The 26,744-nt window shown below is 40.1% G+C and overlaps 1 protein-coding gene across 3 annotated transcripts in view; it reads left to right on the top strand.

The window, feature by feature from the left end:
- CPQ (carboxypeptidase Q) overlaps positions 1–26,744 on the top strand; it is a 572,477-nt gene that overhangs the window by 354,149 nt on the left and 191,584 nt on the right. For all 3 annotated transcript variants that reach the window (XM_040261026.1, XM_040261025.1, XM_040261027.1), the window contains exon 5: positions 24,078–24,189. In XM_040261026.1, the coding sequence (XP_040116960.1) occupies positions 24,078–24,189 (112 nt within the window). The remainder of the gene's footprint in view (positions 1–24,077; positions 24,190–26,744) is intronic.

Here is a 26,744-nt window from a genome sequence, read left to right as displayed (position 1 = left end):
GGAGGGCATTAAAGACCTACAGTGCAACCAATAGTGAGAAGTGTTGTAGCCCTTTTTTTTAATAAGGTTTTTCAGAAATGTGTGTAGGCTGCAGATACAGTAGCTGCAGCCTTTAATGCATGTTGGGGTTAATTCCAGGACTTTTATTGTCACTCAGGATTTGACAGTGTAATAGCTATTTGTGTCACTGGCCTTTTAGGCTGGAAAGTTCTATACATTAGTAACTGGTAAAGATCTTATTGCAGAAATTACTGTCATGATCTTGGAAACTCTAATTTAACCCACATTGACCACAATATGTTTCTGGCATGGTCCAGAATTTTCTTCTGATTCAGGTAGCTTTATAAAGCATATTTAAGGGCTGGCTCCAATCTCTCTGTAGTTACACAGCCCTTCTGTTAGTTCTGCCAAAATCCCTTTGAAGTTGTTTGTGTGTGTGTGTGTGTGTGTGTGTGTGTGTGTGCTGGAAAGAAGAGCTAGGAAGACAATTGGCTTTGAATTCCAGAGTCCTCTGTATGACCAAAATGCACCCCCCACCCCCAGCCCCACCAGTCAAGTGCTGAGCGTGGGATCCTTAACATTGCTGCCCAGTTTTGCATTCTATGACCCTTGCTCTGGAAGCTCAGGTCTCCAGGCCTCCCTTCAAAGTCCCTTCAGGCAGTTCCAGGAGTTCCCCTTGGTACCTGCCTTGTTCCCAGTCCCGCTTGTTCATGACCACCTGTTTCTGTTTCCTTGTTTATGTATCTGTAGGTGAAGAAGTTTGAATATAGAATCTGTGATAGAGAGGAACAGAGTCCTATGCTTTATCATTTCTTTCTGAAGAGAGGCTTTAGACAAAGAGGACTGGTACAAAAATTCCTTCTTATAGAGGTGTAGAGTTTTTCATATGTCAACCAGCTGTAACCTTTTGAAGGTTTAATGAAATCAGCAAATATAGCAAGAGTAGATATGAATCAAGTCTATTATTGTTGAACAAATGGCATTAATTTTCAGTGCACATGTGGACCTGAGTTTTAAAATATTTGTTTGAAAAATGTCAAGCTGCTCATTGTTTTAGAATATTTGAGCAGTTTGCCAGTACGCTCTTTTTAAGCAGTTGTACTTCTGAAAGGTTACAGTGTTCCCATATTTATTCTTCAACTTTAAAAATTCTTCCAGTGGCAGAGGGTAATGGGGAAATACCTCAAATTCCTATTTTTAATGGTTTAATGGACTGCATTTCCTAGAGGGTATAAAAATTCTCCTTCACTTTCAGCAGTAGCCTCAGGCTAGGGACTCACTTTATACCCCATGCTTGTCATTCTGTCACTGTGTGGAGAAGTTCTCTTTAGTGCCCCCCAGCCCCAGGGTTATAGAATTAGATTGCTTAAAGCTAATGTCTAGTCAAGGCTATGGTTTTTCCAGTGGTCATGTATGGAGGTGAGAGTTGGACTATCAAGAAAGATGAGCGCCGAAGAATTGATGCTTTTGAACCGTGGTGCTGGAGAAGACTCTTGAGAGTCCCTTGGACTGCAAAGAGGTCCAACCAGTCCATCCTAAAGGAGATCAGTCCTGGGTGTTCATTGGAAGGACTCATGCTAAAGCTGAAACTCCAGTACTTTGGTCACCTCATGCGAAGAGTTGAACTCATTGGAAAAGACCCTGATGCTGGGAGTGATTAGGGGCAGGAGAAAAGGGGGACGACAGAGGATGAGATGGTTGGATGGCGTCACTGACTTGGTGGACATGGGTTTGGGTGGACTCTGGGAGTTGGTGATGGACAGGGAGGCCTGGCGTGCTGCAGCTCATGGGGTTGCCAAGAGTCGGACACGACTGAGTGACTGAACTGAACTGAAAGCTAATGGAGAAGCTAGTATCACCTGTGTCTAGTGTCAGCGCCCCCCAGGAAGGAAAGGGCTTGAGGGAGATCTAATACTCACTGAGTACTCTAAGGATACTGGGGATTAGAGAATAATCAGGAGAAGGCAGTGGCACCCCACTCCAGTACTCTTGCCTGGAAAATCCCATGGATGGAGGAGCCTGGTAGGCTGCAGTCCGTGGGGTCGCTAAGAGTCGGACATGACTGAGCGACTTCACTTTCACTTTTCACTTTCATGCATTGGAGAAGGAAATGGCAACCCACTCCAGTGTTCTTGCCTGGAGAATCCCAGGGGCAGGGGAGCCTGGTGGGCTGCCGTCTATGGGGTCGCACTAAGTCAGACACGACTGAAGTGACTTAGCAGCAGCAGCAGCAGCAGAGAATAAACAAGGCAGCCATGGTCCCCACCCTCCTAGAGGTCATGATGATAATTCAGCAGAGGTCAGTGTGGGTAGAGAACACAGATGTCTCTGAGTGGGTACAAGGAGGCCCTTGAGGATGTTGGGGGAAAATGTTAAACTTAGGTTTATCTCATTTCAAATTTCTATTGCTGTGGGTGTTTCATAATGCGCATAGTGTGCCGGTGTTGTCAGCCATTTTTTTATAAAACACTTAATTATTTCATACACACGTACAGATCTGCTTCAGGACTGCTTCTGTTCTGTTCCTCTGATCTTAGCTGATATCTTTAAGAAAGATTGACAACTGTATTTTAAAAATCTATGTAGTCAGGAAATTGATTTAATCAGAACGCTCCATCCCACAAATGATTTGATTGAGCTTGCTTTTTCTTTTTTCCTCAAGATGAAAGAGGCCCCAGCAGCATGGTTATCTTCTGCACTTAAATCCAGTTTAGCGTCCCTTTCAAGTTAGATTTGAAATTGGAGGAACTTACATTTCCCAAAGGTAATCTGTTGTAATGGTACGATAGTCCATAAAGCCCAAAACACAACCCTCCTCGTTAACTTGTTCACTTGTCCCCATTTCATCCAATTTGCACTGCATGAATTCTTCCTTAACTGATTTCCCCATGTTCCGAAACCGCGTCCCCTTCTTGAGGAAGTTCTCCACACCGTTAATTCGCTTTCCTGTTCCCCCAAGAGGGCTCTCTGCTCATCTCTTGTGACGCTGAACTGCAGTCAGCCCAGGTGACTCCCAGGTGACTTGCCTTGAACGGTGGCCGCTCACCGGATGCACTGCAGCATCCCAGGGGCATACTGCCCGGTTGGTACCCCCAGTGCCCCAGACCACGGGCCCCGAGGCTGCTTTCAGTGATGTCGCCTTTCCCACTGACCGTGAAGGGGTCTGTGTCTGCTTTGATCTTCTGTTTATCCGGCTCCTCTTCCATGTGACTGTGTCTTCAGCGCCCATCCCTTCCCCAGTTTTCCCTTGTAGATAGAATTTTTTTTCCCCTAAAAAAAAAAATCCTTCCCTATTGGTTCCCTTCGACAAGACTTCTATGACAACAAAATTATTTGATGTATGTCTCTGATTAGAAAAATAATCCTAGAAAAGCTCACCTCAGTTTGCTATCTCACACCTTTCCTGTGACTTCTAGATCTAATATGTTGCATTTCCCCTACCTGAAAGAGAATTATTATCATTTCCAGATGGATCTGTTTATGAGCATTTAAGTAATTTCTATAGTTCCTAAATCAGCATGTCCATTCATAATTCCCAAATTCACATTAAACCAGTATTTCTGGTACTTCAAATATTTCCTAAATGTGGTTCCCTGATTCACTGTTCTGCTAAATGGTGACAAGTTGTTGTGAAGAAAGATTCAACCACTCAAATTCATTCCAACCCCTGGATCTTTGCATCAGCTGTTCCCTTTGGCTGGAGTTTCCTTTCCCAGATCTTCGTGTGGCCAGCTCTTACCATTCAGTTTTCAATCAAACTCTGCTTCCTTGGAGAGGTATTTTTCTGGCCAACGAGCCCCTCACCATTCTTTGCACATCATGCGATTTTATTATTTCACAGCATGTGTCACTGCCTGGGGTTATCTCTGTGCACTTGGTCATCACCTGTCCTTCAACTGGAATGAGATTTCAGAAGGCCAGAGGCCTTATCCGTCAAGCTCATTGCTCTATCCTCACCACATATGCAGTATGATGTCTAACAGTGGATTGATAAATGCTTGCAGAGTCCATGATAATACATTTTGGAAATGGTGGGTAAAGCTAAACAGGTTTCTCTAGAGTGGTACAGCATTTTCTAACTATATTTAGATAGATGAGACAGATAATTGTGGGAACACAGAAGGGATGGGATATGCCCAGATTTACCTGGGGGGCGATGAGGACATGTGGGTGGAGGGTATGTCGTTTGCTTTTTCTCTTTACAGAGATCTCTAGCCCCTGTACTTTGAAGATTGTGTTATAGAACAGGTTTAAGGATAAACCAAGATGAACCCCATAGGATGTCGGGGCCCCTCCCTCCCATCTCCCTCTCTCTGTGCCCCTCATGTATCACCATCCAGTGCAACTCACCTTCTTGAATAGGTTTTTGAGCCAAGCCAGGTCAAAGGTAAACTTCTTTCATGTCTGATTTGCCTATGTTACTTTGATTTAGAAGCTGATTTTGAGATAATTATTTGTAGCCCTGGACGCAGAGCTGGTTCCTCTTGACACATGGCATGAGCTCCAAGAGCTCTGTCCGTAAGGAATCCCAAGGCTGCGGGCAGGGCAGGCACTTAGTGCTTTAGGGCTCCTGTCTGGCCCAGAAGACAACTGGGCGCCTGCAGTCCTATGTTTCTCTCTTACTGTTTTGTTTTCTTTTTAAATTGTTGAATATTTCACGGATAGTGCAATCGTGTAAACATAAAACAAAAATAAATAAGCTCTGGTGCTAGGGTACCATGCTGTTAGGCTTTATGTATGTGGGCAGTGGAGCAGGAGAACATGAAGTAGCATGCTCATTTTCTGCTCAAATTAATCTTTGGGTAACAACCTGGAATTTATCACTCCAAATGCCATTGTCTGTGCACACAGATCTGCTGACCCCTCCGCGTCTCTAATCAGAAGTATCCTGGATTTCATTTTTTTCATAGAGAATCACCAATTTATATTTCACATTTTGGACCGAAGCTTTTTTGTCTGTTGTTTTCTAATGTTGTCAGTTACAATTGGAGGAAGTTGTGCATCATGTTTAATTGTTTAATAATTTTGCATCCTATTCAGAAATAAGGTTGGTCTATAATTTACTTTATTGTACTGTCCCTGTCTTTTTTTGGTTTCAGTGTAACACCTTGACAAATGAGTTGGCTAAGTTTGAGGATATTCTATTTCTTTTGATTGGGTGAAACTCACCTGTAGAACCTCTTGAGTCTGGTGGCTTAGTTTGTGTGTGTGAGACGGAGGGTACTTTCTGATTCTTGATTGACTTTCTTAATGTTTACTGATATTTCCAGGTTTTCTATTTCTTCTTAGGTCAGTTTTGGTGATTTTTCTTTTTCTAGAAAATTAATCCTTGGATCACCCTAAGGATAATTTTTTTAAAATTGTTATACGGTCTTTTCACAAATTAATCTGGCGTGGGGGTTTTATTTTCAGTTGCTGATTTGTGGACACTTTTAGCACTCTGTTCCCTTCGTGTGTTTTGAAACTTGGATTTGCTAGCTCTTTCTGATGTTTTAAAATTCAGTTTGTGTTGTTGTTTGCACTGTGTTCTCTCCCTCTGGGTTCAGTTCTCTCTCTCTCAAGGTTGTGTGGTTGCTTTCACTTGGCTGAGGACATTGCCAGCCGAGAACCAGGCTTCATTATGTTGTATCAGCCGCTCTTGCCAGTGGTGATAACAAGGATCACATTTCCTGTTACAAGGCCAGTGAATGGCTTGATTCAGTGTCTGGTTCTCAATCATATCTTTGTTCATTTCTCCTTCGTAGGTGCAACTATTTCATAAAGCTTCACCTCTTGGCAGCTTTCTTTTGTTTTCAGCCTCCTCTCTTGAACTCAGCCCTCTTGCTTGCTTTCACACAGTTAGCCTGGCTTAGGTTTCCCTTTCTTCAGTGAAGGGATTTTAGATTTTTGTCTGCCTACAGGAACAGAAAGCCCAGCAGTCATGGCTGGCTTCTACATCTGGAGCCTTGCAGGTCCCCTGGCTTCAAACTCACTCACTGCCTTGTGATTCTAATCCATTTCTAGTCCACAGAGATGTTTATCTGGTTTTTGGAAGCAAATTATAACCTTTTGGTTTTCTCCTTTTATAATTTCATTTCTAATTGCCAAATGTTTTGGACAAAGGTTCATGAAGATGTGAATTTGCTGACCAGAAGTCTTGTAGTTAACTTTTTAAGCATGACTTTAATTCTGGTCCTAATTTCTTGTTCATAGCTCTATATGGTTCTGACCTTCAAAGAATTCATTGAAGGTTAATTTTTTTTAATGTTTATACTCATTGTTTATACTCATCATTGAGAGGAAGACAGTTACATTATCCATTATGCATAGTTGAGAGTAAACTTCTTTAATAGATTTATGTGATTAAATTGTATAAGTCAAAGTAATCAATTGGAAATTTGTTTTCATTGTGTATTGATCACAACAACTAATATCTTTCTCTGTAAGGGAATGAACTATTTTGATTCTGAGTCACATTCTATTACTAAATAGAAGCAAATCAACCATTGATGTGTTGATTCTCTACCATACTTTAGGTCTTTTGAGAAACATACACAAAGGACGTAACTGCCACTAGGAGAGCACAGTGTTTCTCAGCTGAGGGATGCAGCTGTGGGCGCACCATCTCCTCTCCCCGGGAGAGGAGCACCAGATCAGGGGTAGGAGCCTTTTTATTTTTGAAGTCTGCACACTCTTCCCCCATCCCGGGCCCCTACCACCAGGGGAGGGTAGTTTATTCTTTGCCCCCCAGTTGCTTGAGAATACCATCAAGAGATCCATTTGTACTAAAGACAGACACCATTTCATCAGGACATCCTGCTAACAACTAAACATGTAATGAAACACTAGGATGAATGATTAGGAAACTAGGTGGATGGAGCCTGCACTGGGTGCCTGGCATGAGTCCCTTTCCTCGTGCTTGTCAGTACATCAATGCTGGGGATATTTGTTAATGTTCACTTTTAGATCCATGGAAATGGGAGCCCAGAGAGCCCAAGCAGCTTACTGGAAGCTCCTTGTAAATGACAGAGTGTGACATGTGTGCATGCTAAGTCGCTTCAGTCATGTCCAACTCTTTGCAACTCTGTGGACTGTAGCGCACCAGGCTCCCCTGTTCGTGAGATTCTCCAGGCAAGAATACTGGAGTGGTTTGCCGTGCCCTTCTCCAGGGATCGTCCTGACCAGGGTTCAAGCCCACATATCCTACACACCCTGCACTGACGGGTGGCTTCTTTACCGCTAGCACCACCTGGGAAGCCTGGTGGGCGCCAGAGGTGCGCTTTAAATCCTACCCTTCTACCTCTAGAGCCCATGGTCTTAACTACTCTGTTGAAAGAAGAAGGGCAAAGACAATGTTGAAACATGCTGACCTCATCGCAGTTTCCTGGAGGAACATATGGACATCGAAATTCATAAATTGTTAAAGTATAGAGTTGAATGAGATAAAACAATGCTCCTTTGATAAGCCATTTAGTTATTTCTTTGATCTTCAGACAATGCTACCCTTAAATTTGTCTACAATAGCATAAACTATTGATATCTGCCCTTTGTCACCCCCTCCCCATTCTTGGTGATTTTTTTTTTACCTTCCCTACACAGAGTATGCTCAAATGTGATGTCGGGATATGCTTTTTGTTCCCAGCATAGGCTTCTCAGTTCTACATGAAATATGCCAGGCTTTTGATGCTTCCTCCAAGATTCTATTCTAGACTCTCCTGAGAAGAGAGCTATTGTGTAGCCAGTCTTACTAGCTCTGTAAATGCAATTGACAGTGGAATCATTCATTCAATTAGCCATTGCCAGGACAAAACTCACCTCTGGTACATGGGCAGCATCAGTTCAAACACCTGAATTTATTTTCACCCAGTGCTACCTGGTTACCTAGTAACTGCAGAGTTACTTAGAGAAGCCTGTGTGTTTGTGATTGCTTGAGCTCTAACTTTTCCCCTCAACCCCCTACCGCCTTTGCAACCTACTGTTGAAATGAAAATGTAACTTAGCTACTTCATGGCATATGGATGTTTTCAGATGGAAGAAGTTCATGCTGTTTTAAATTAAGTTCACCAAACAACATTTTTAGAATATTTGTCATATTTCTAAATAACATGTGCTTGTGATTGATATTCCTTCTAATTCAAACTGGCAGCACATAGTACCCAAAACCTGTGCCTGTGGCAGCGGGCTGTGTGAAACCCACTTATGTGCTCCAGCCCCCCAAGTGAGGCTTTCCTCAAGAGAATTGTTTGCAGCATTTGAGGTCATCTTAAAATAATTATGGTGTAATCAATAATGGCAACCATTTAGGTGTTCTTGCTCTGTGCCAGGGACCATGACAGTGATGAACATGTTATTTCATCTCATTTAATTCTCACAATACACTTTCAAGGTTTGTATTATTCTTACTTTACAGCTAGGGAAGCAAGGTTTAGAGAGGTTAAAGAACTCAGCCATGTCACGTGAATCGGGATAAATTGTTTAAAAAATTCTTTAGATTATGTGTTAAAGCTAAACATAGCAGATTAATTTGAGCATAGTCAAGTAAAAGGTAATGTGTTAAAGAAAAGCAATCAAAAGTAGGCTATGTACCATTTATATGAAGCAGGCAGAGGGATGTGATGGAAATAACCCTTGGCTGTGGGTCAGAAGTTCTGGGTTCTATTTGCAAGCCCTGCCACTTGGGCAAATTACTTCCCTGTGTAAAAGCAGGGTGTTGGCCATGATCTCCTAAGGTTATTTTTACTCTAGTAGAGTGTGAATGTAGGAGCCTGACAAGGAGTCCAGAGACAGATAGGTTTCTTAATCTGTGTAATTCTAAGCAATTAAAGAGTCCAAGTAAATTCTGTGAACTATCAGGAAGATTCCTGCAGTTTGTTTACAATACACAAAAAGTTATGTCATCTATACATTACAAGTTTGATTGCCACGTCTCCAAAATCCAGTGGAATTGGAGAAGGTTCAGAATGAACCATCAAATGATATAATGAGACCCTTATAATGAGTGCAGCAATCTTTATACCTTGCAAAGAAAAAATAATAATTCATTTAGAAATGTCTGCCAAGTCATAATTTTTATGTATTATGTACTTGAGAAGATAATCTTAGGGCAGATAAAGGGAAATACCACTTGGGGTTGATAGACTCATGGGATTTTTTACCCATGGATGCAAAACATAAAAATGACTTTGACAACATTTAATTGAATGAAGAGGTGATGGTCTGTCATGAATTAGTAAAGGAAACTGTAAGAGGTGGAGCTCCCCCCAAAGGATGGCGCTGAGAGAGATCATATTATTCTGCCTTCCCACGGGATGCCCCTAGGTTCCAGTGAAAGTTGATGCAGCAAGAAGACAAACTTGAAATCATAAAAAGTTTTCTTTTTTCAGTACAGCACATTTCCTTAATAATAAATGTCACTAGCAATATAATTTCAATTTTTATTTTCAGCCCAGTCAAAAAAAAAAGCATAATAGAAATTTATCATAGAAAAATAAGTAGTATCATGGGAATTGCTGAATAATGGCCAGGATAAGTCCATTTTTCCTTTGAGAATCATTAAATCTTGGGGTCGACACTACCTTTAGAAATTATCCAGCTCAGTGCCCACCTGCCACTCCCACCTCAGGTCAGGAATCCATCTTTACCTGACAGGTATTCCTTCTGCTTCTGCCTGGTTCTTCCTCTTTTTGTGGATGAAGCATTTAGCCCTCTGAAGCCTTCTCTTCATCACTGTAACATATTCAGTTGCTCTTCAACCAATGTGATGTCCACATCCTGTCTAATCCCAACAGCTCTTCTCTGGCCACAGTCATTTCCCCTAGAAGATCTGCTTAGGTATTTAGGTGGGCAAAAAAAGGGAGGAAAAATTGTTTGATTCATTAGAATAAAGTGAGAGTCAGAATCCCATGTTTTTAATCAGTTCAGTTCAGTTCAGTTCAGTCACTCAGTCATGTCCGACTCTTTGCGACCCCATGAATTGCAGCACGCCAGGCCTCCCTGTCCATCACCATCTCCCAGAGTTCACTCAGACTCACATCCATCAAGTCCGTGATGCCATCCAGCCATCTCATCCTCAGTCGTCCCCTTCTCCTCCTGCCCTCAATCCCTCCCACCATCAGAGTCTTTTCTAATGAGTCAACTCTTTGCATGAGGTGGCCAAAGTACTGGAGTTTCAGCTTTAGCATCATTCCTTCCAAAGAAATCCCAGGGCTGATCTCCTTCAGAATGGACTGGTTGGATCTCCTTGCAGTCCAAGGGACTCTCAAGAGTCTTCTCCAACACCACAGTTCAAAAGCATCAATTCTTCGGTGCTCAGCCTTCTTCACAGTCCAACTCTCACATCCATACATGACCACAGGAAAAACCATAGCCTTGACTAGACAGACCTTAGTCGGCAAAGTAATGTCTCTGCTTTTGAATATACTGTCTAAGTTGGTCATATCTTTTCTTCCAAGGAGTAAGAGTCTTTTAATTTCATGGCTGCAGTCACCATCTGCAGTGATTTTGGAGCCCAAAAAAATAAAGTCTGACACTGTTTCCACTGTTTCCCCATCTATTTCCCACGAAGTGATGGGACTGGATGCCATGATCTTCGTTTTCTGAATGTTGAGCTTTAAGCCAACTTTTTCACTCTCCTCTTTCACTTTCATCAAGAGGCTTTTTAGCTCCTCTTCACTTTCTGCCATAAGGGTGGTGTCATCTGCATATCTGAGGTTATTGATATTTCTCCCTGCAATCTTGATTCCAGCTTGTGTTTCTTCCAGTCCAGCGTTTCTCATGATGTACTCTGCATAGAATTTAAATAAGCAGGGTGACAATATACAGCCTTGATGTACTCATTTTCCTATTTGGAACCAGTCTGTTGTTCCATGTCCAGTTCTAAGTGTTGCTTCCTGACCTGCATACAGATTTCTCAAGAGGCAGGTCAGGTGGTCTGGTATTCCCATCTCTTTCAGAATTTTCCACAGTTTATTGTGATCCACACAGTCAAAGGCTTTGGCATAGTCAGTAAAGCAGAAATAGATGTTTTTCTGGAACTCTCTTGCTTTTTCCATGATCCAGCAGATGTTGGCAATTTGATCTCTGGTTCCTCTGCCTTTTCTAAAACCAGCTTGAACATCAGGAAGTTCACGGTTCACATATTGCTGAAGCCTGGCTTGGAGAATTTTGAACATTACTTTACTAGCACGTGAGATGAGTGCAACTGAAATTTTTACTAACATTTTTCATAGTTGAGACATCCTCTTGGCTCAATATGCTGATGCCCACATGAATGCTCTGGTTGTCCCCAAATGAACTGCGATCAACCCACCATCAAAACGTGCAAGGCACACCTTCATATTCATCCTGCTGAATTATCTTGTTGGCTATAAGCTATTATTTCTGTCTCAGGATATTTTTGGATCTTGATTTGACCCAACATATTGATTCATCTTACGCTTCTATCTTCCTAAAATTCATAAGGATATCTTTAAGATATCAATGAAAACATTGAACCTGATTATACTGGTTAAGCAGGTGCTGACATTAAGAATTTGGTGCAAATTATGTGACTTGTACTGATGCTTATATTTCTCTTTATCTTGCTCTAGTTCTGTATTCTATTAAAATATACTAATTGTGCTACCAAATACAAGTTAAATTAATAAATACTTGTCTTATTAGCATTTTGATTTTTCAGAAAAAAGGACAATTCAGGAGAAAGAGTCCATCTTCCTCCCTCCCCCTCTTCCTCTCTTTCCCCAAAGTATATGATTAACTATTCAAACCACATGGCTATAATCAACATTTAACTGATGAGAATATAACCTCATGACAAGTCAAAATACTTAGGGGATCATGGATGGCCTCATCAGATTTGACATTAAGAAATCTAGGCCTACAATGGGACAATAATGTCCCAATATCCATTTATGGAGAAAGTGCACATTCTTTTATCACGATGTTACTTTAGTCTAATTAATTGCATTTTGGAGAGACAAAAGCTAAACTATTCATTATCTTTTTGTGGCCTCTGATAAATTTTGAAAATTACCTTGTATTCTCATTAGTTTCTTTTCTCGACAGGCACTCCTCATGGACTCTTGGTCCCTCGGGCCCATTTTTATTCCTTTCTGTCTAGCAGGTCTGCTTTTACCAAACATTATGACATTCAAGCTGCTCCTACTTCTTATCCTTGAAGTGAAGCGAAGTCGCTCAGTCGTGTCCAACTCTTTGTGACCCCATGGACTATAGCCTATCAGGCACCTCCGACCATGGGATTTTCCAGGCAAGAGTACTGGAGTGGGTTGCCATTTCCTTCTCCAGGGGATCTTCCCTACCCAGGGATCGAACCCAGGTCTCCCGCATTGTGGGCAGATGCTTTATCCTCTAAGCCACCAGGGCAGCTCTCTTATCCTTGAAGGTCACTTTAAAAAGGACAGAGGACAAGTTTTTGGGTTGTGCAAAGCACAGCCATGTTTCAGGTTAACTTTGGACTTAGAAGAATTCACTTCCTGGCAATTCCTTTTGAGTTGTGATGCACAAACATACGGTTAACCCACTTTTTAGCTATAGTGACTTTTGATTCTTGTGAGACTAAAATTGTCACTTCTCTTCGTCATGCAGATGTGTAATTTGCCTGTGAATATTGAAGTTGAGCTTCAGTTTATTGTATTTTGAATGGAAAAAGAGAGTTTTTCAGTTTGGGTAAATATATGTAGTGTATACTTTTCCCTGGATCTCATAGTGTATATATTAGGTACAATGCTAGATAAGAGGTCTATTCTGGGTTTTTTCCCTAGGACATGAAACTGAAATCAAAAATAAGACAGAATCAGGATTAATGGGCAAAGTAATATTCTTTTGCACAAGGATGCAAGAATATAAAATGTTTAATATTTTCAACATCTTTCTCCTAAAACAAAATCTACCAATGGAAATCTGGCTTATTTCTGGAGTCTTAATACAGAGATTATTGACTCCTATGACCTGGCTGATAGAATGTGAGGTCAAGTATGATGAGACGACTAAAAGACCAGGAAGGGCTACCCTTGAGCAGCAAGCCTATGGCTTGGCTCCTTGACACTCTATCCTGAAGTTAAAAACTAGGTCATCAAAATGTTCTGAAAAGTCTATTGGGAATTCCCTGGTAGTCCATTGGTTAGGACTCTGTGCCTCCATTGCAGGGGTTACAGGTTTGATCCCTGGTCAGGGAACTAAGATCCCACAGGCTGCATGATACAGCTAAAAAAAAAAAAAAAAAATGATGTCCTCTATCTGGGTAGCTATAACATGATTTGATGGTCTTTTGTTTAAGCTTGTCTTAAGTGCTGATGTCATAGGAAGCCATGGAGCTACCCCTCAGTTCACTACCAAGTTTTAGGACTTGGGATGGTTGACTTCTGATTCTTTCTTACCACTTTGGTCCAAAGATACAGCAGGCAGGAGCCAACAGAATTACTTAGATGTTTGAGGCAGAAATATTTTAGGTAACTTTTCTTTAAATTACACAGGCTATCATGGCTGGGTGTTTCCAGTGCCTCCTTCCCACTTCTGAGCTTACCTAGTCTTAGCACCATCCACGAGGACCTCTAGCTTGTACACATCAGAACGCGGAGAAACATCTTCTCTTAAGTTTTGCCAGGTGAACCTCAGCAACCTGCCACAAGCCTGAGTCCACGTCTTGATCTGGGTTTACATCTCTTTGCTTCCTCTGCCTTTCTCCAAGTTTCTTTGCCAACCTCTTCCCTTCTGATTGGGCTTCTCTAGTGGCTCAGCTGGTAAAGAATCTACCTGCAATGTGGGAGACCTGGGTTTGACCCCTGGGTTGGGAAAATCCCCTGGAGAAGGGAATGGCTACCCACTCCAGTATTCTGGCCTGGAAAATTCCGTGGACTGTATAATCCATGGGGTTGCAAGGAGTCGGACACGACTGAGCAACTTTCACTTTTACATTTTCCCTTCTAATCTGTTCTCTACTTCATCTTCTGTTTTGTGCTAGTCATTCCTTTCCTCTCCCTCTCTCCTTCCTTCCTTGATTCTTTCCTTCCTTTCCCAGTCATCACAATTAAAGCAAGTAAAAATCTCTCATCCTCAGACTAAATTTCTTTCTGTTAAGGAAAAAGTACACAGAAACAAATGTGTATACTAATCCAAGCTAATTTGACTTTCTCTTTATGGGAACTGGTGGTAGAGAAGGAATTATTGTATAACTTTTCAGGGACTGTGCTTTTCAAAATGACAGTACTCATTTGAATAGCTAAATCTTGGCCTGTTATTTAGTTTTGTCTCATGGCTCAGAACGGGAAGTTTTATAGACTGAGCCTTTCAGCTGAAGTTGTAGACCAGCTTCTGTAGGGAATGTTCAGAATATCAGAGAAGGTTCAGTAATTGAGAAAGTTTCTGCAATCAATAGACAAACAAGCATCAAAAACAGTACTCTAAGCTGCAAAGGCTTCTGGGATTTTAGAAACCATTAGGGGACAAAAAGAATCTTTTAGCTTATAAATCTAAACGACAAAAAAAAAAAGTTTCTTTAGGTAGGAACCACCTTAGCCTCCATTTTCTATAATGAAAGTGATGCTACCGCTATTAGCTTGTCTAAATCAAACCATGAAAGCATCTGTAGGATTTCAAAGTACCATGGGCCTCTGTTCTTTCTATTTCTAGTCCTATATACCCATGCCTAACAAAATTCTGGAACACAGTGGTCAGTGAATGTTTGTAATAAGAGTGAAGTAATAATATTCCTTCCTTCCTTGGGGCACAGTAATAATATCATAGTTGGATTCAATCACAGGAAAGATGGTCATCGAGGTATAAGTTGCCTAAAGTCTCTGTCTGTCACGCCTCCCCTGAGAAGGTTCAAGTGCAGTGTTGTAAGTCAGCTTTTCTACTTCTCCCATCCTCTGAAGTGAGGCAGCTTATCCTGTAGTTGCTTAGACCAAAGGAGAAGGCGTGCAGGAGCATAGTTCTTTCACTTAAAAGAATATCATCTCCAGTTGCAACCAGTTCTGACTTCTGGATAAAACTCAATCACCTCCATTTAATCAGAATGATTTCCTTCTGTAGACAGTCTCTGCTGTGCCCCATCCACAAATCAATGTTTAATCAGTTTCAGCCATTTCTTCCAAATATACCGCAACCACATTTTCTAAATCTACTGGAGACTTGTTTTTTGTGAATCACAGATAAATTAGGCCCATCTTGGTTTTCCCTCCAACGTCAGCTCACAGAATTCAACTAGGGATAGTCATGATCTTCGTTTTCTGAGGCCAGTGTGAGGGCCCTGCACAGATAAGGGGGTCCTGTAGGATGGAAAGAGCCCCTTTCAGAAGCAGCTCTGTGATGCATGAGCATTTGGACAGATGGACCATTTTATTGTGACCCACAAGCTATCAACACCCAAAAGCTTCACTAAACAAGGTTTGATGATAAGAAACCAAGTCAAGAGGAGATAAGATGTTTGCTAGGTTATTTCTGAACACCCTATGTGTCAGAAGCCCCATTCAATTCTGCAAACCACCTGGTCTGTTCATTGGGGAGGATAATATCTGTTCAAACATTGTCCCCTTTGTCTGTTCTAGGCAATAGCATGAAACATTCAGCAACTGCCCTCTGAAAGCCAAGTCTTTGTCTCTGACAGGAATTATGAAACAGATTTCTTGAGAGGTGCCTACCCACCTATGTTTAGATTCTAAATTTTGGGAAGATTGTGGCAGCCACAGTAGCTGGGACATGCTGAGGGAAAAGTCTGTTGAGGTTATGGAGACTTTTCAAAGCACAGTTTCCCCCTTTAAAGTGGTTTGAATAAAACAAGAACTCTTGAAAACTGTCATAGACTTTGGACAAGATGGGACCTTGAAAGATTTTATTTATTCCTGTGTCCTATTTTAGAAACCCTCCAAGGAATGGAGTTTTCCATAACCTTTTCCCTGTTACCTATTTTTTTTAACTTCTACAAAATCCTTCCATCAGAAAATTCTTGATCATTTCTATGACCCTAAATGCTCACTGCTGCAGCCCAGACCTGTTCCTTTGCTCCATCTTCTGCTGCTCATATCTGCCACAGAGGGTCCCATCACAGCTGAAGCCCATTATTAGATCACTTCTTGGCTTCTCCTTTAAGGCTAAGTAATGAGAAGGTTTTCCTTCTCTTTTTCAGGTCATATTTTTCAACTTTTTAATGAATTTTGTTGTTGAAAATTTGATCGGGGATTTCCTATGTCTGGAAATGCATTAGTCCTTGAACTCTGTAGCCCTAATACTCCTCCCTGCCAGCTCTTTAAATACACAAAATAAAATGAGACAAAGAGAATGAAGCAGCTGCAAACAAAACAAAACATCACAAAACTAAGAAATAAAACCACCAGATTTGTCATTCTGGCTTTTGATTGAGCAAAACATTTATAAAATGAAGCATGCTTCGGAGAGGTTAGCATCTCATTTATTGAAGATTGATCAACAAGAACTTGGTCAGGTTTAAATAAATGCTTATACAACTCACAGTTTAAAATGCAGACTGTGAAAATCTAGGCACGCCAAAATGGCAAGGGTGAGGCAGTACTGCCCCCCCCTTTTTTAAAGGTAATTACATGGTTATTATTGTAAAGGAATATAAATATATATTTTAGTTTTTATTCTAATTTTTTAATATAAATTTATTTATTTTAATTGGAGGCAAGTTACTTTACAATATTGTATTGGTTTTGCCATACATCAACATGAATCCACCACAGGTATACACGTGTTCCCTATCCTGAACCCCCCTCCCACTTCCCTCCCCATACCATCCCTCTGGGTCATCCTAGTGCACCAGCCCCAAGCATCCTGTATCCTGCATCGAACCTGGACTGGTGATTCATTTCATATTTGAAATTATACATGTTTCAATGCCATTCTCCAAAATCATCCCACCCTCTCCCTCTCCCACAGAGTCCAAAAGACTGTTCTATACATCTGTGTCTCTTTTGCTGTCTCGCATACAGGGTTATCGTTACCATCTTTCTAAATTCCATATATATGCGTTAGTATACTGTATTAGTGTTTTTCTTTCTGGCTTACTTCACTCTGTATAATAGTACTGGCCCTTTATTCATACAGTTGGCTCTCTGGTCTGCAGGTTCCACATTCACAGAAATCAACCAACTGCAGATCAAAACTATTTGGGGAAAAAAATTCCAAAAAGCCAAGCTTGAATTTACTGCAAGTTGGCAACTACTGGTATTTGCATAGCATTTATGTTGTACTAGGCATTATAAGTAATCTAGAGATGATTTTAATATCTATGAGAGGTTGTGCATACGTTTTCTGCATGTACTATACCATTTTATATAAGGGACTTGAGCATCCATTGATTTTGGTATTTGCTGGAGCCCTGAAACCAAAGGGAAAATGTGAGTAGCTCAGTCATGTGCAACTCATTGTGATCCCATGGACTGTAGCTCCTCTGTCTGTAGAATTCTCCAGGCAAGAATAATGGAGTGGGTAGCCATTCCCTTCTCCAGGGTATCTTCCCAACCCAGGGATCAAACTCAGGTCTCCTGAGTTGCAAGTAGATTCTTTACCATCTGAGCCACGAGGAAGCCCAACAAGCTGAATTTAGAAAAAGCAGAGGAACCAGAGACCAAACTGCAAACATCTGCTGGATCATGGAAAAAGCAAGGCAATTCCAGAAAAAAATATCTACTTCTGCTTCATTGGCTATGCTAAAGCCTTTGACTGTGTGGATCACAACAAACTGTGGAAAATTCTTAAAGAGATGGGAATACCAGACCATCTTACCTGCCTCCTCAGAAACCTATATGCAGGTCAAGAAGCAACAGTTAGAACCAGACATGGAAAAACAGACTGGTTCAAAATTAGGAAAGGAGTATGTCAAGGCTGTATATTGTCACCCTGCTTATTTAACTTCTATGCAGAGTACATCCTGTGAAATGCTGAGCTGAATTAAGAACAAACTGGAATCAAGATTGCTGGGAGAAATATCAATAACCTCAGATATGCAGGTGACACCACCCTAATGGCAGAAAGCAAAGAGAAACTAAAGAGCCTCTTGAAGAAGGTAAAAGAGAAGAGTGAAAAAGCTGGCTTAAAACTCAACACTCAAAAAACCAAGATCATGGCATCCCATCCCTCCACTTCCTGGCAAATAGATGGAAAAACAATGGAAACAGTGACAGACTCTATTTTCTTGGGCTCCAAAATCACTGCAGATCGTGACAGAGCCATGAAATTAAAAGACACTTGCTCCTTGGAAAACAGGCTATGATAAACCTAGACAGGGTATTAAAAAACAGAGACATCACTTTGCCAACAAAGATTATTCTAGTCAAAGCTATGGTTTTTCCAGTAGTCATGTATGAATGTGAGAGTTGGACCATAGTGAAGACTGAACACTGAAGAATTGATGCTTTTGAATCAATTCAAAAGGTGGAGAAGACTCTTGAGAGTCCCTTGGACTGCAAAGAGATCAAACCAGTCAATCCTAAAGGAAATCAACCCTGAATATTCATTGGAAGAGCTGATGCTAAAGCTGAAGCTCCAATATTTTGGCCACTTGATGGGAAGAGCAACTCATTGGAAAAGACCCTCATGCTGGGAAAGATTGAGGGTCGAAGGAGAAGGGGACAACAGAGGATGAGATGGTTGGATGACATCACTGACTCAGTGAACATGAGTTTGAGTAAACTCCGGGCGATAGTGAAGGACAGGGAAGCCTGGGTTGCTGCAGTCCATGGGGATACAAAGAGTTGGAAACAGCTGGGCAATTGAACAACAGCTGGAACCAAACACTCTGAATATACTGAGGGAGAGATGACTGTTATCTGCTGCATATCTGTAACTTTGGAGATCATTGAGTCATATTTCAGTAGCTTTCAATATGCTACTAGATACAATAATCTTAGGTTTTACAATTATAGTTGATCTCTAGTTGACTTTTAGAAAGTAATGCAAACTATTTTCATGCTTTAGTGACAAAATTATGATTGTAAGTAAATATAGACATATTCCATATTTTTCTTTGCAACAGCTGAAATGAATGAGATAAATCTGACCTTTAATGTTTGTTTCAACTCACTTTAAGAACTATCTTTGATAACTCTCGCTATGGTTTAACACAGCACACAAGCCAAAGACTCTATTTAGCATGCATATGCGATCTAAAGGAGGATGAGAGGGTTACATGTCTTCTCAGTTTCAGAGACAGAACACTACCAGTGCCTGCGAAGCCCACTGTCTGCCCTCTCTGATGGTCTCTTCCTCTCTTCCTGAACCTCATCTGATATAAACACTCTCCTAAATTTCATTTACTATGACTTTGCTTTTTCTTCACAATGTTATCATATTTTTTATGCAGTGCAAAAGATTACTTAACTCACTGAATTTTGCAGTTTGTGTTAGGGAATCACACTCTTCTATTTCTTCTTCAATTTATTTTGTTCTTTCTTTTCCTTTCATATTTCTGTTCTTGTGTTCATTTATAAATGTAGCTATAGGTAATTTTAGCTACTTTATAATATTCCACTGTATGACTGTATCATAGTTTGTTCATTTCACTGTTGTTGGACGTTAGAGTTGGCTCTAGTTTGAAAGAAGGGTCCTGGATGCGGGCGTATTTGCTCCCTGCTTCCCAGCAGCACCAGTCGTCATCTGCACCCCTGCATCACGAGGTGGGCTCTCAGGGCTTCTACCCTGCTCTCAGTTTTTCCTATCAGCACCTAATGGAATCTTGTGGAAAAGATCTGGAAAATGGATACCTAGAGCGCCTATGTAGGAGGTTCCCAGGGTTTCTAAACTCTTATGTTAACTCACACTCACCCTTGAAGAAGTTGTCAACATTTCATTGTCTTTATTCTTGCTTGGCCTATTACCTCTCCCTCTACTCTCTGCTAAAGGAAGACTGTATCCCACCTCTCCTTAGATGAGCTCCTTATCCTCTGGAATTCAGTTCCTCTGACTGAATGACAATCTGAGACCTCTGACGGGCTTTTAAAAAGTTACGATTTTCGAGATTATCCCGATTTCTCATTAAGGTGGGGGCAGAATTCTCCGAGGCTGTCTATGATTTAGGAGGAAGCAGACTGATTTTTCTTCCTCTTCTTGCCACCACCATTCTCTATCCCCTCTCTCTGCCTGATTTTTCTTTGTTGTATTTGAAACTATCATTATATTTCTGTATTGCCCATCTCCCTCACGAGCACATAAATTCCATTAAGGCAGAATATTTGTTTTATCCATTTCTATGTCTCTGGCTCTTAATAGACACTCAATTAAAATTGTTGGATAAGTGCAGGCAGGAAAGCCCAAAGAGCAGGACCTTTTCTCCAGTATTTTGCACCTACCTGTTTTCATAAGAATGTACTTCCTCTGAAGTTCCTCTCTCCCTTGTTCTGCCATGTTTTTCATATGTCCCATTCCAACTATATTCTTATTCATCTTTTAATCAAGCAAATCTGTTTGCCTTCAGTATCTCCATATGCCCTAATAACAGAGAAGTGGGGACCTGTCCCTGGGCTGCTATCTGTCTACCCCTGATTTACTGTGTCTTTGCTCTCAGACCCACAGCTGGCCTGCAAGTGTTTCTGCGCCACTGCCAGTCTAATTCTTCATCCTGGCAGGCTGTCATCCAGGGTATCTCTGCCCTGCTGCAGAAGGCCCTCCCCGCTCCCACCCTAAGGCCAATTCTTTGGTGGTCAGGACTAATGTGTGCCTCACAAACAGCAAACTCCGTATTTCAGAGCATTGCGTTTCCCATCCTGCCCTCATGTTTGTTTTGTTGTGGCTGTTCTTGGCTCCTGCTGATGGTTTTAATCATTTTTACTCATTACTGCCTTTAGAAGAGACGGTGGTGAGAAGGAAGTTGGAGGGCGGGGAATTGGTCAGTGCTCTGCTTGCCTCGGTGAGCAGCACACAAGAGGGGTCAATGGGTGGGAGCCCCACTTCTCTGTTGGTTCTAGGCCATGTTATTGCTTGAGGGGCTCCACTTCTGGCAACAGAACCAGTGCATTCTCCTATCTTTTATAAAGTGATCCTTTTTCATAAATCTGGAGTTTACTGTGTCTCAGAGTTGTGTTTTTGTTTTGTTTGCTTAAATCAGATCCAAATGTGTTACAGCTGATATTCATTTCTGCCTGACCCTGGCACAAGACATAGTGACTTTGTTATGTGTTACTGGGTTATCCTTTGTGAGACTGCACTCAGGAATGCTAAACAGACACCACGTTAACTGAGACCCCCTGCACTGCTATTTTCCAGGTATAGGTTGAAGCTTTTACGATTAGGAAAATTCAAGTTTGTTAAACATGTCACTGAATTTGAAGTAGTTTTCTGTCATCAACTAGTTTTTGAATCAGTTAATATTAAAATTACTGTCTCTTGATGATCCCCAGTATATTATTTTCTGTAAGAAAAAAATAAAATAAAACAAACTCTCATAATCCAAATGGTTTGTAATCATTCTTCCATATCACTGTGCCAAAGTCCTTATCCTGTGAGATAACATTTACTCCCCTATCATTCAAAAACACTTCCATCTTTGAACTATTAGTTTAAGTAATAATTCTGGATTGGAGAACAGAGATATTTCAGAAAACAGAAAGAAGTATGATTGTAAAAACAAGCTCAGTTATTCCAAAATCTGAAGCTTAAAACAATAGCTGCCTTGATTTACTGACTTGTGTATTATATGAGAAAAAGTTGATTAAAACAGATTTTGACACTTTTTATCCACTGGAACTTGAACTTCATTGGGAAAATGGTTCTGAGGGGGTAAGCATGTTGACTAATTGGCTTGTTCATCCCACATGGGATTATACCACTTTCTGAACCAGAATTTCCTGCTATTGCAACATGTTTTTTCTTTATTCTTTTTTTTTCCTTAGAAGCAATCCATTTGGGTTCATTACATGGCCATTTGTTAGTCTGGGGCATTGTACTTGTTTGTGACTACAGTGAAGTCATAGTAAGTCAGGACTGTCTGTATACACAGAGTCAATGGGAGATCCTGCAGCTGCTCAGGGAAGACGGCCATGCTATGGGTCTCTCTGACATTTGAAACCCCAAATCATGCTTTCCCAAAGTCCTGGGGCACTTTTATGTTGATCATCAAGAAGATTTGTTCAAATTTGGTTTGCTTATTTACTGTATGCTATTCATAGGATCAGACTGTTGAACTTGGTTTTTTAAGCTTTTTATTGAAGTGTAATGTTCTCAGTATTGAAGTGTAAAATTCTCAAGCTGGAATTAAGATTGCTGGGAGAAACATCCACAGCCCAGATATGTAGATGATACCACTCTAATAGCAAAAAGCAAAGAGGAGCTAAAGAGCCTCTTGATGAGGGTAACAGAGGAGAATGAAAAACTGACTTAAAATTCAGCGTTCAAAAAACTAAGATCCTGGCATCCAGTCCCATCACTTCATGGCAAACAGAAGGGGAAAAATGTGAAAACAGTGACAGATTTTATTTTATTAGGCTCCAAAATTACCAGAGGCAGTGACTACAGTCATGAAATGAAAGGTTCTTGCTCCTTGGAAGAAAAGCTATGACAAACCTAGACAGTGTATTGAAAAGCAGAGACATCATTTTGTTGACAAAGGTCCATATGGTGGAAGCTATGGTTTTTCCAAAGCTATGGTGGTTTTTGTTTGGGGTTTTTTTTTTGTTTTTGTTTTGGTGGTTTTTCCACCGAAGCATCAATTCTTCAGTGCTCAGCTTTCTTTACAGGCCAACTCTCATATCCATACATGACTACTGGAAAAACCATAGCCTTGTTTAGAGAGATTTGACTAGATATGGTTGACTAGACTAGTCAATCACAGACTTGACTAGTATTTATACTCACACTCAATGTATGAGAGTTCCAGTTATTTTACTTCCTCACTAATATTTTCTATCTTTTTCATTTTAGCTATTCCAGTGGATATGTATTGTGGTTTAACATACATTTCCTTGTTGATAATGAACCTGAATGACTTTCATTAGTGATTTGTGTATCTGTCTTTGAGAATTGTCTGTTCAAGTTTTTTTTTTCCCATTTTTCTATCATTTCACTCTCTTTGTTACTGTTTCATGGGGGTTCTTTATATAATCAGAATATGGGACTTTGTTGAAAATATGTTTTATAAATATTTTCTTCTCTGTTGGTTGCCTTTTCACTCTTGTAATGGGATCTTTTGATGAACAAATATTCCTAATATTTTTAAAGTCCAGCTTATTATTTTTTCATTTTATAGTTTGCACTTTTCTTATCCAGTTTAAGAAATCTTTGCATACTCTAAGTTGACAAAGCTATTTTCTGCTTTCCTCCAACATCTTTATTTAAATTTGTAATTCATCTGATTTGCTATTCATATATTGTATAATCCAGAGATCAATATATAATTTCCATGTAAATATCCTGTTAGCCCAGCATCATTTTACTTGGTTTTTAACTTGTTTAAAATATATCTATGAAATTTAGTTTTACTGAGATATTTTTATATTTTTCTAGTGATAATTATTAATGATTCTCAGAAAATAATTTAAATCTATGATGGTGTGAAATTTATAATATAATCTATAAATTTATTTAGCATGTAAATTGAGATATTTCTTAAAAGTTATTCTGTTTAATTAGACTCTAGTTTGTAGTACCAGCATATTTATTCAACACTAGAGTGATTTATAATGCACAAACACAATAATTAAAAACAAATTAATTGTTCTCACTTTTTCATTTAAATTCAATTCAACACATGTTTATTATTTGTCTGCTAGAATTTGGGACAACTGAGAATATGGTTGAAGTTTTGAGCTATATCTGCATGTCATTTAGGTTTCAAGCCATATAATAAAGTTGTCAAACATCCATCAATAATAATAATTCTTCTTTAGTATTCAAAATTATATTAATAGAGGTACAAGATGAGAAGTTTATTCCTGTTAAGGTGACCTTATACCCCTTATGTAATACCTCTATACCAAGTTTTCCATTAGCAATGACACAGTTCTTTTAAAAAGTAAAAATAGAAAAGAAAATATAAAACTTCTTTTCTGTATTTGGAATGCCTGTGAATGCTTCTTCTTTGATGTCATTTCTGCTTGGTTTTTATTTTTTTCTCTTTTTATTATTTGTTCTAGGTTGTACTGGTCAGTGGACATCTGGACAGCTGGGATGTCGGGCAGGGTGCCATGGATGATGGTGGTGGAGCCTTTATATCATGGGAAGCCCTCTCGCTTATTAAAGATCTTGGTAAATATTTAGAAAGTAGTTAACCAATGTGTGAGGTTGTCAGTGGTGATGTTTAACTCAACACACAAAATGCTCAGCAGATTAGTTGCTGTGGAATGTTCAAAGATTCTCTTGAGGTCTGTATGTTTTTTGTCAGTTGATTCCCAGAAAAGAACTAATTTGTCTCCATAAAGAACGAAATTTTTATTCAAGTGTCCACCAGACAGCCAAAGTATCAAATATAATCAGCCACTGGGGAAAATGAACAAGCTAATAAAACTGCAGCAAATGCAACCGCATCAGCTAGAGACTATGTAAGGAAACCATAAACAAGTGGAAAGAAAAATCAGTAGCTCGCCTACTTCCTTTTCCTTGTTTAAAGACATCACCAAGCTGCTCGGATAGCTTTGCTGCACTCATCTTTCCATATCCAGAGTCAAGGAGAGCAAAGTAGGCCTGGAGGAATGATACTTTTCACCACAGTGAGGAATCCAGCATGAAAAACTGGACCTTGCAGGTTAACCTAGACATGGCGGGGGGGGGAATGGATAGGCATACAAAGCAAGAACTAATTGTGAAAACAGTTTATTTTGATGACCTTATGTGCAAACAAAAAACATACATTTCCTCTTTGTGGGCTGGTCTTGAGGTGGATTTTAAGTGAGGTTAGAAATAAACAATCTGTAATGAGAGTTCCATATCTGAATCAGACCAGTAGTGGTTTGGAAAATGCCTCATCAGCAGAATGTTTCCATTGTGACTGTGGAGTTTCAAATGTCATAGAGATCAGAGCACTCCTTTTGGTGAAAGCATTCCATTGCTTACTTAAATACCCATGTGTTTAAATCTAAGCTTTGCCTCTGACTTTTAATGAACCCTTGAAAGTGAAAGAGGAGACTGAAAAAGTTGGCTTAAGGCTCAACATTCAGAAAACTAAGATTATGGCATCCAGTCCCATCACTTCATGGCAAATAGATGGGGAAACAGTGGAAACAGTGGCTGACTTTATTTTTCTGGGCTCCAAAATCACTGCAGATGGTGCTTGCAGCCATGAAATTAAAAGACACTTACTCCTTGGAAGAAAAGTTATGACAAACCTAAATAGTATATTGGAAAGCAGAGATATTACTTTGCCAACAAAGGTCCGTCTAGTCAAGGCTATGGTTTTTCCAGTAGTCATGTTTGGATGTGAGAGTTGGACTATGAAGAAAGCTGAGTGCCGAAGATTGATGCTTTTGAACTGTGGTGTTGCAGAAGACTCTTGAGAGTCCCTTGGACTGCAAGGAGATCCAACCAGTCCATCCTAATGGCATTGAAACATGTATAATAACATGTAAGAATCGAAAAAAAAAAAAAAAAAAGGAGATCAGTCCTGAGTATTCATTAGAAGGACTGATGCTAAAGCTGAAACTCCAATACTTTGGCCACCTCATGTGAAGAGTTGACTCATTGGAAGAGACCCTGATGGTGGGAGGGATTGGAGGCAGGAGGAGAAGGGGACGACAGAGAATGAGATGGCTAGATGGCATCACCAACTCGATGGACATGAGTCTGAGTGAACTCTGGGAGTTGGTAATGGACAGGGAGGCCGGGCGTGCTGTGATTCATGGGGTCACAAAAAGTCAGACATGACTGAGCGACTGAACTGAACTGGACTGAACCCTAAATCAGCTCTTTAAATGATTTTTTATCTTTTTGGGGGGACTTGAGCCCTGTTTTTTTATTAACTAATTTATTTTAATTGGAGAATAATTATAATATTGTGATGGTTTTTGCCATACATCAACATGAATTGGCCACAGGTATACAATTGTTCATCTTAACAATAGACTACTGAAATTGTCTTGATTGGGGCAAATCTTTAGTGTATAATTTTGATTTATATCTTACTTGTGTTTTAAAAATGGAAAAATGGAAAGGTGATTGTGCAATTTCTTTACTTCTAAATAGACCAGTGTCTCACAACCCTGGCATTATTGCTATTTGGGGCCAGATAATTGCTTTTTTTTTAATTGAAATATAGTTTATTTACAATGTTGTGCCCATCTCTGGTGTACTGCAAAGTGACTCGGTTATACATATATATGCATTCTTCTTTTGTATTCTTTTCCGATATGGTTTAATCACAGGTTTAATTATTTCATCAAGTACAGTTTTCTGTGCTATACATTAGGACCTTGTTTTTTATGCATTCTAAATTCAGTAGTTTGCTGTGAGGTCTGTCCTGTGCATTTTAGGATGTTTAGCCTCATCCCTACTAGATGCCAGTAGCACAACTCCCCCTGTCCCCAAGTTGTGACAGTGAAAAATGTCTCCACCTTGCCAAATGTCCCTGGTGGGTTGTGGAGGGAGAGGGTGGCCTGTAAAATTGCTCCACTAAAATAGGCTAATTAAAGAACTATAGGACACCTGAATACAAGGTCATTTTTTAAAAAATGAACTAATTAGTAACTTTATATTGTTTATACTTTAAACATCATTACCATACTGAGAACCTACTATGTGAAATCGTTCTGTGAAAGCTGAGCATACTACATACTCTCTGTTCTTAAGACCCTTAGAATATAATTGAAGAC

Source organism: Oryx dammah, unplaced genomic scaffold (genome assembly GCF_014754425.2).
Source record: "Oryx dammah isolate SB20612 unplaced genomic scaffold, SCBI_Odam_1.1 HiC_scaffold_19, whole genome shotgun sequence".
In the NCBI taxonomy this organism is placed as follows: domain Eukaryota; kingdom Metazoa; phylum Chordata; class Mammalia; order Artiodactyla; family Bovidae; genus Oryx; species Oryx dammah.
Note: the sequence above shows the minus strand (reverse complement) of the source record. Positions and strands in the feature narration are given on the sequence as shown.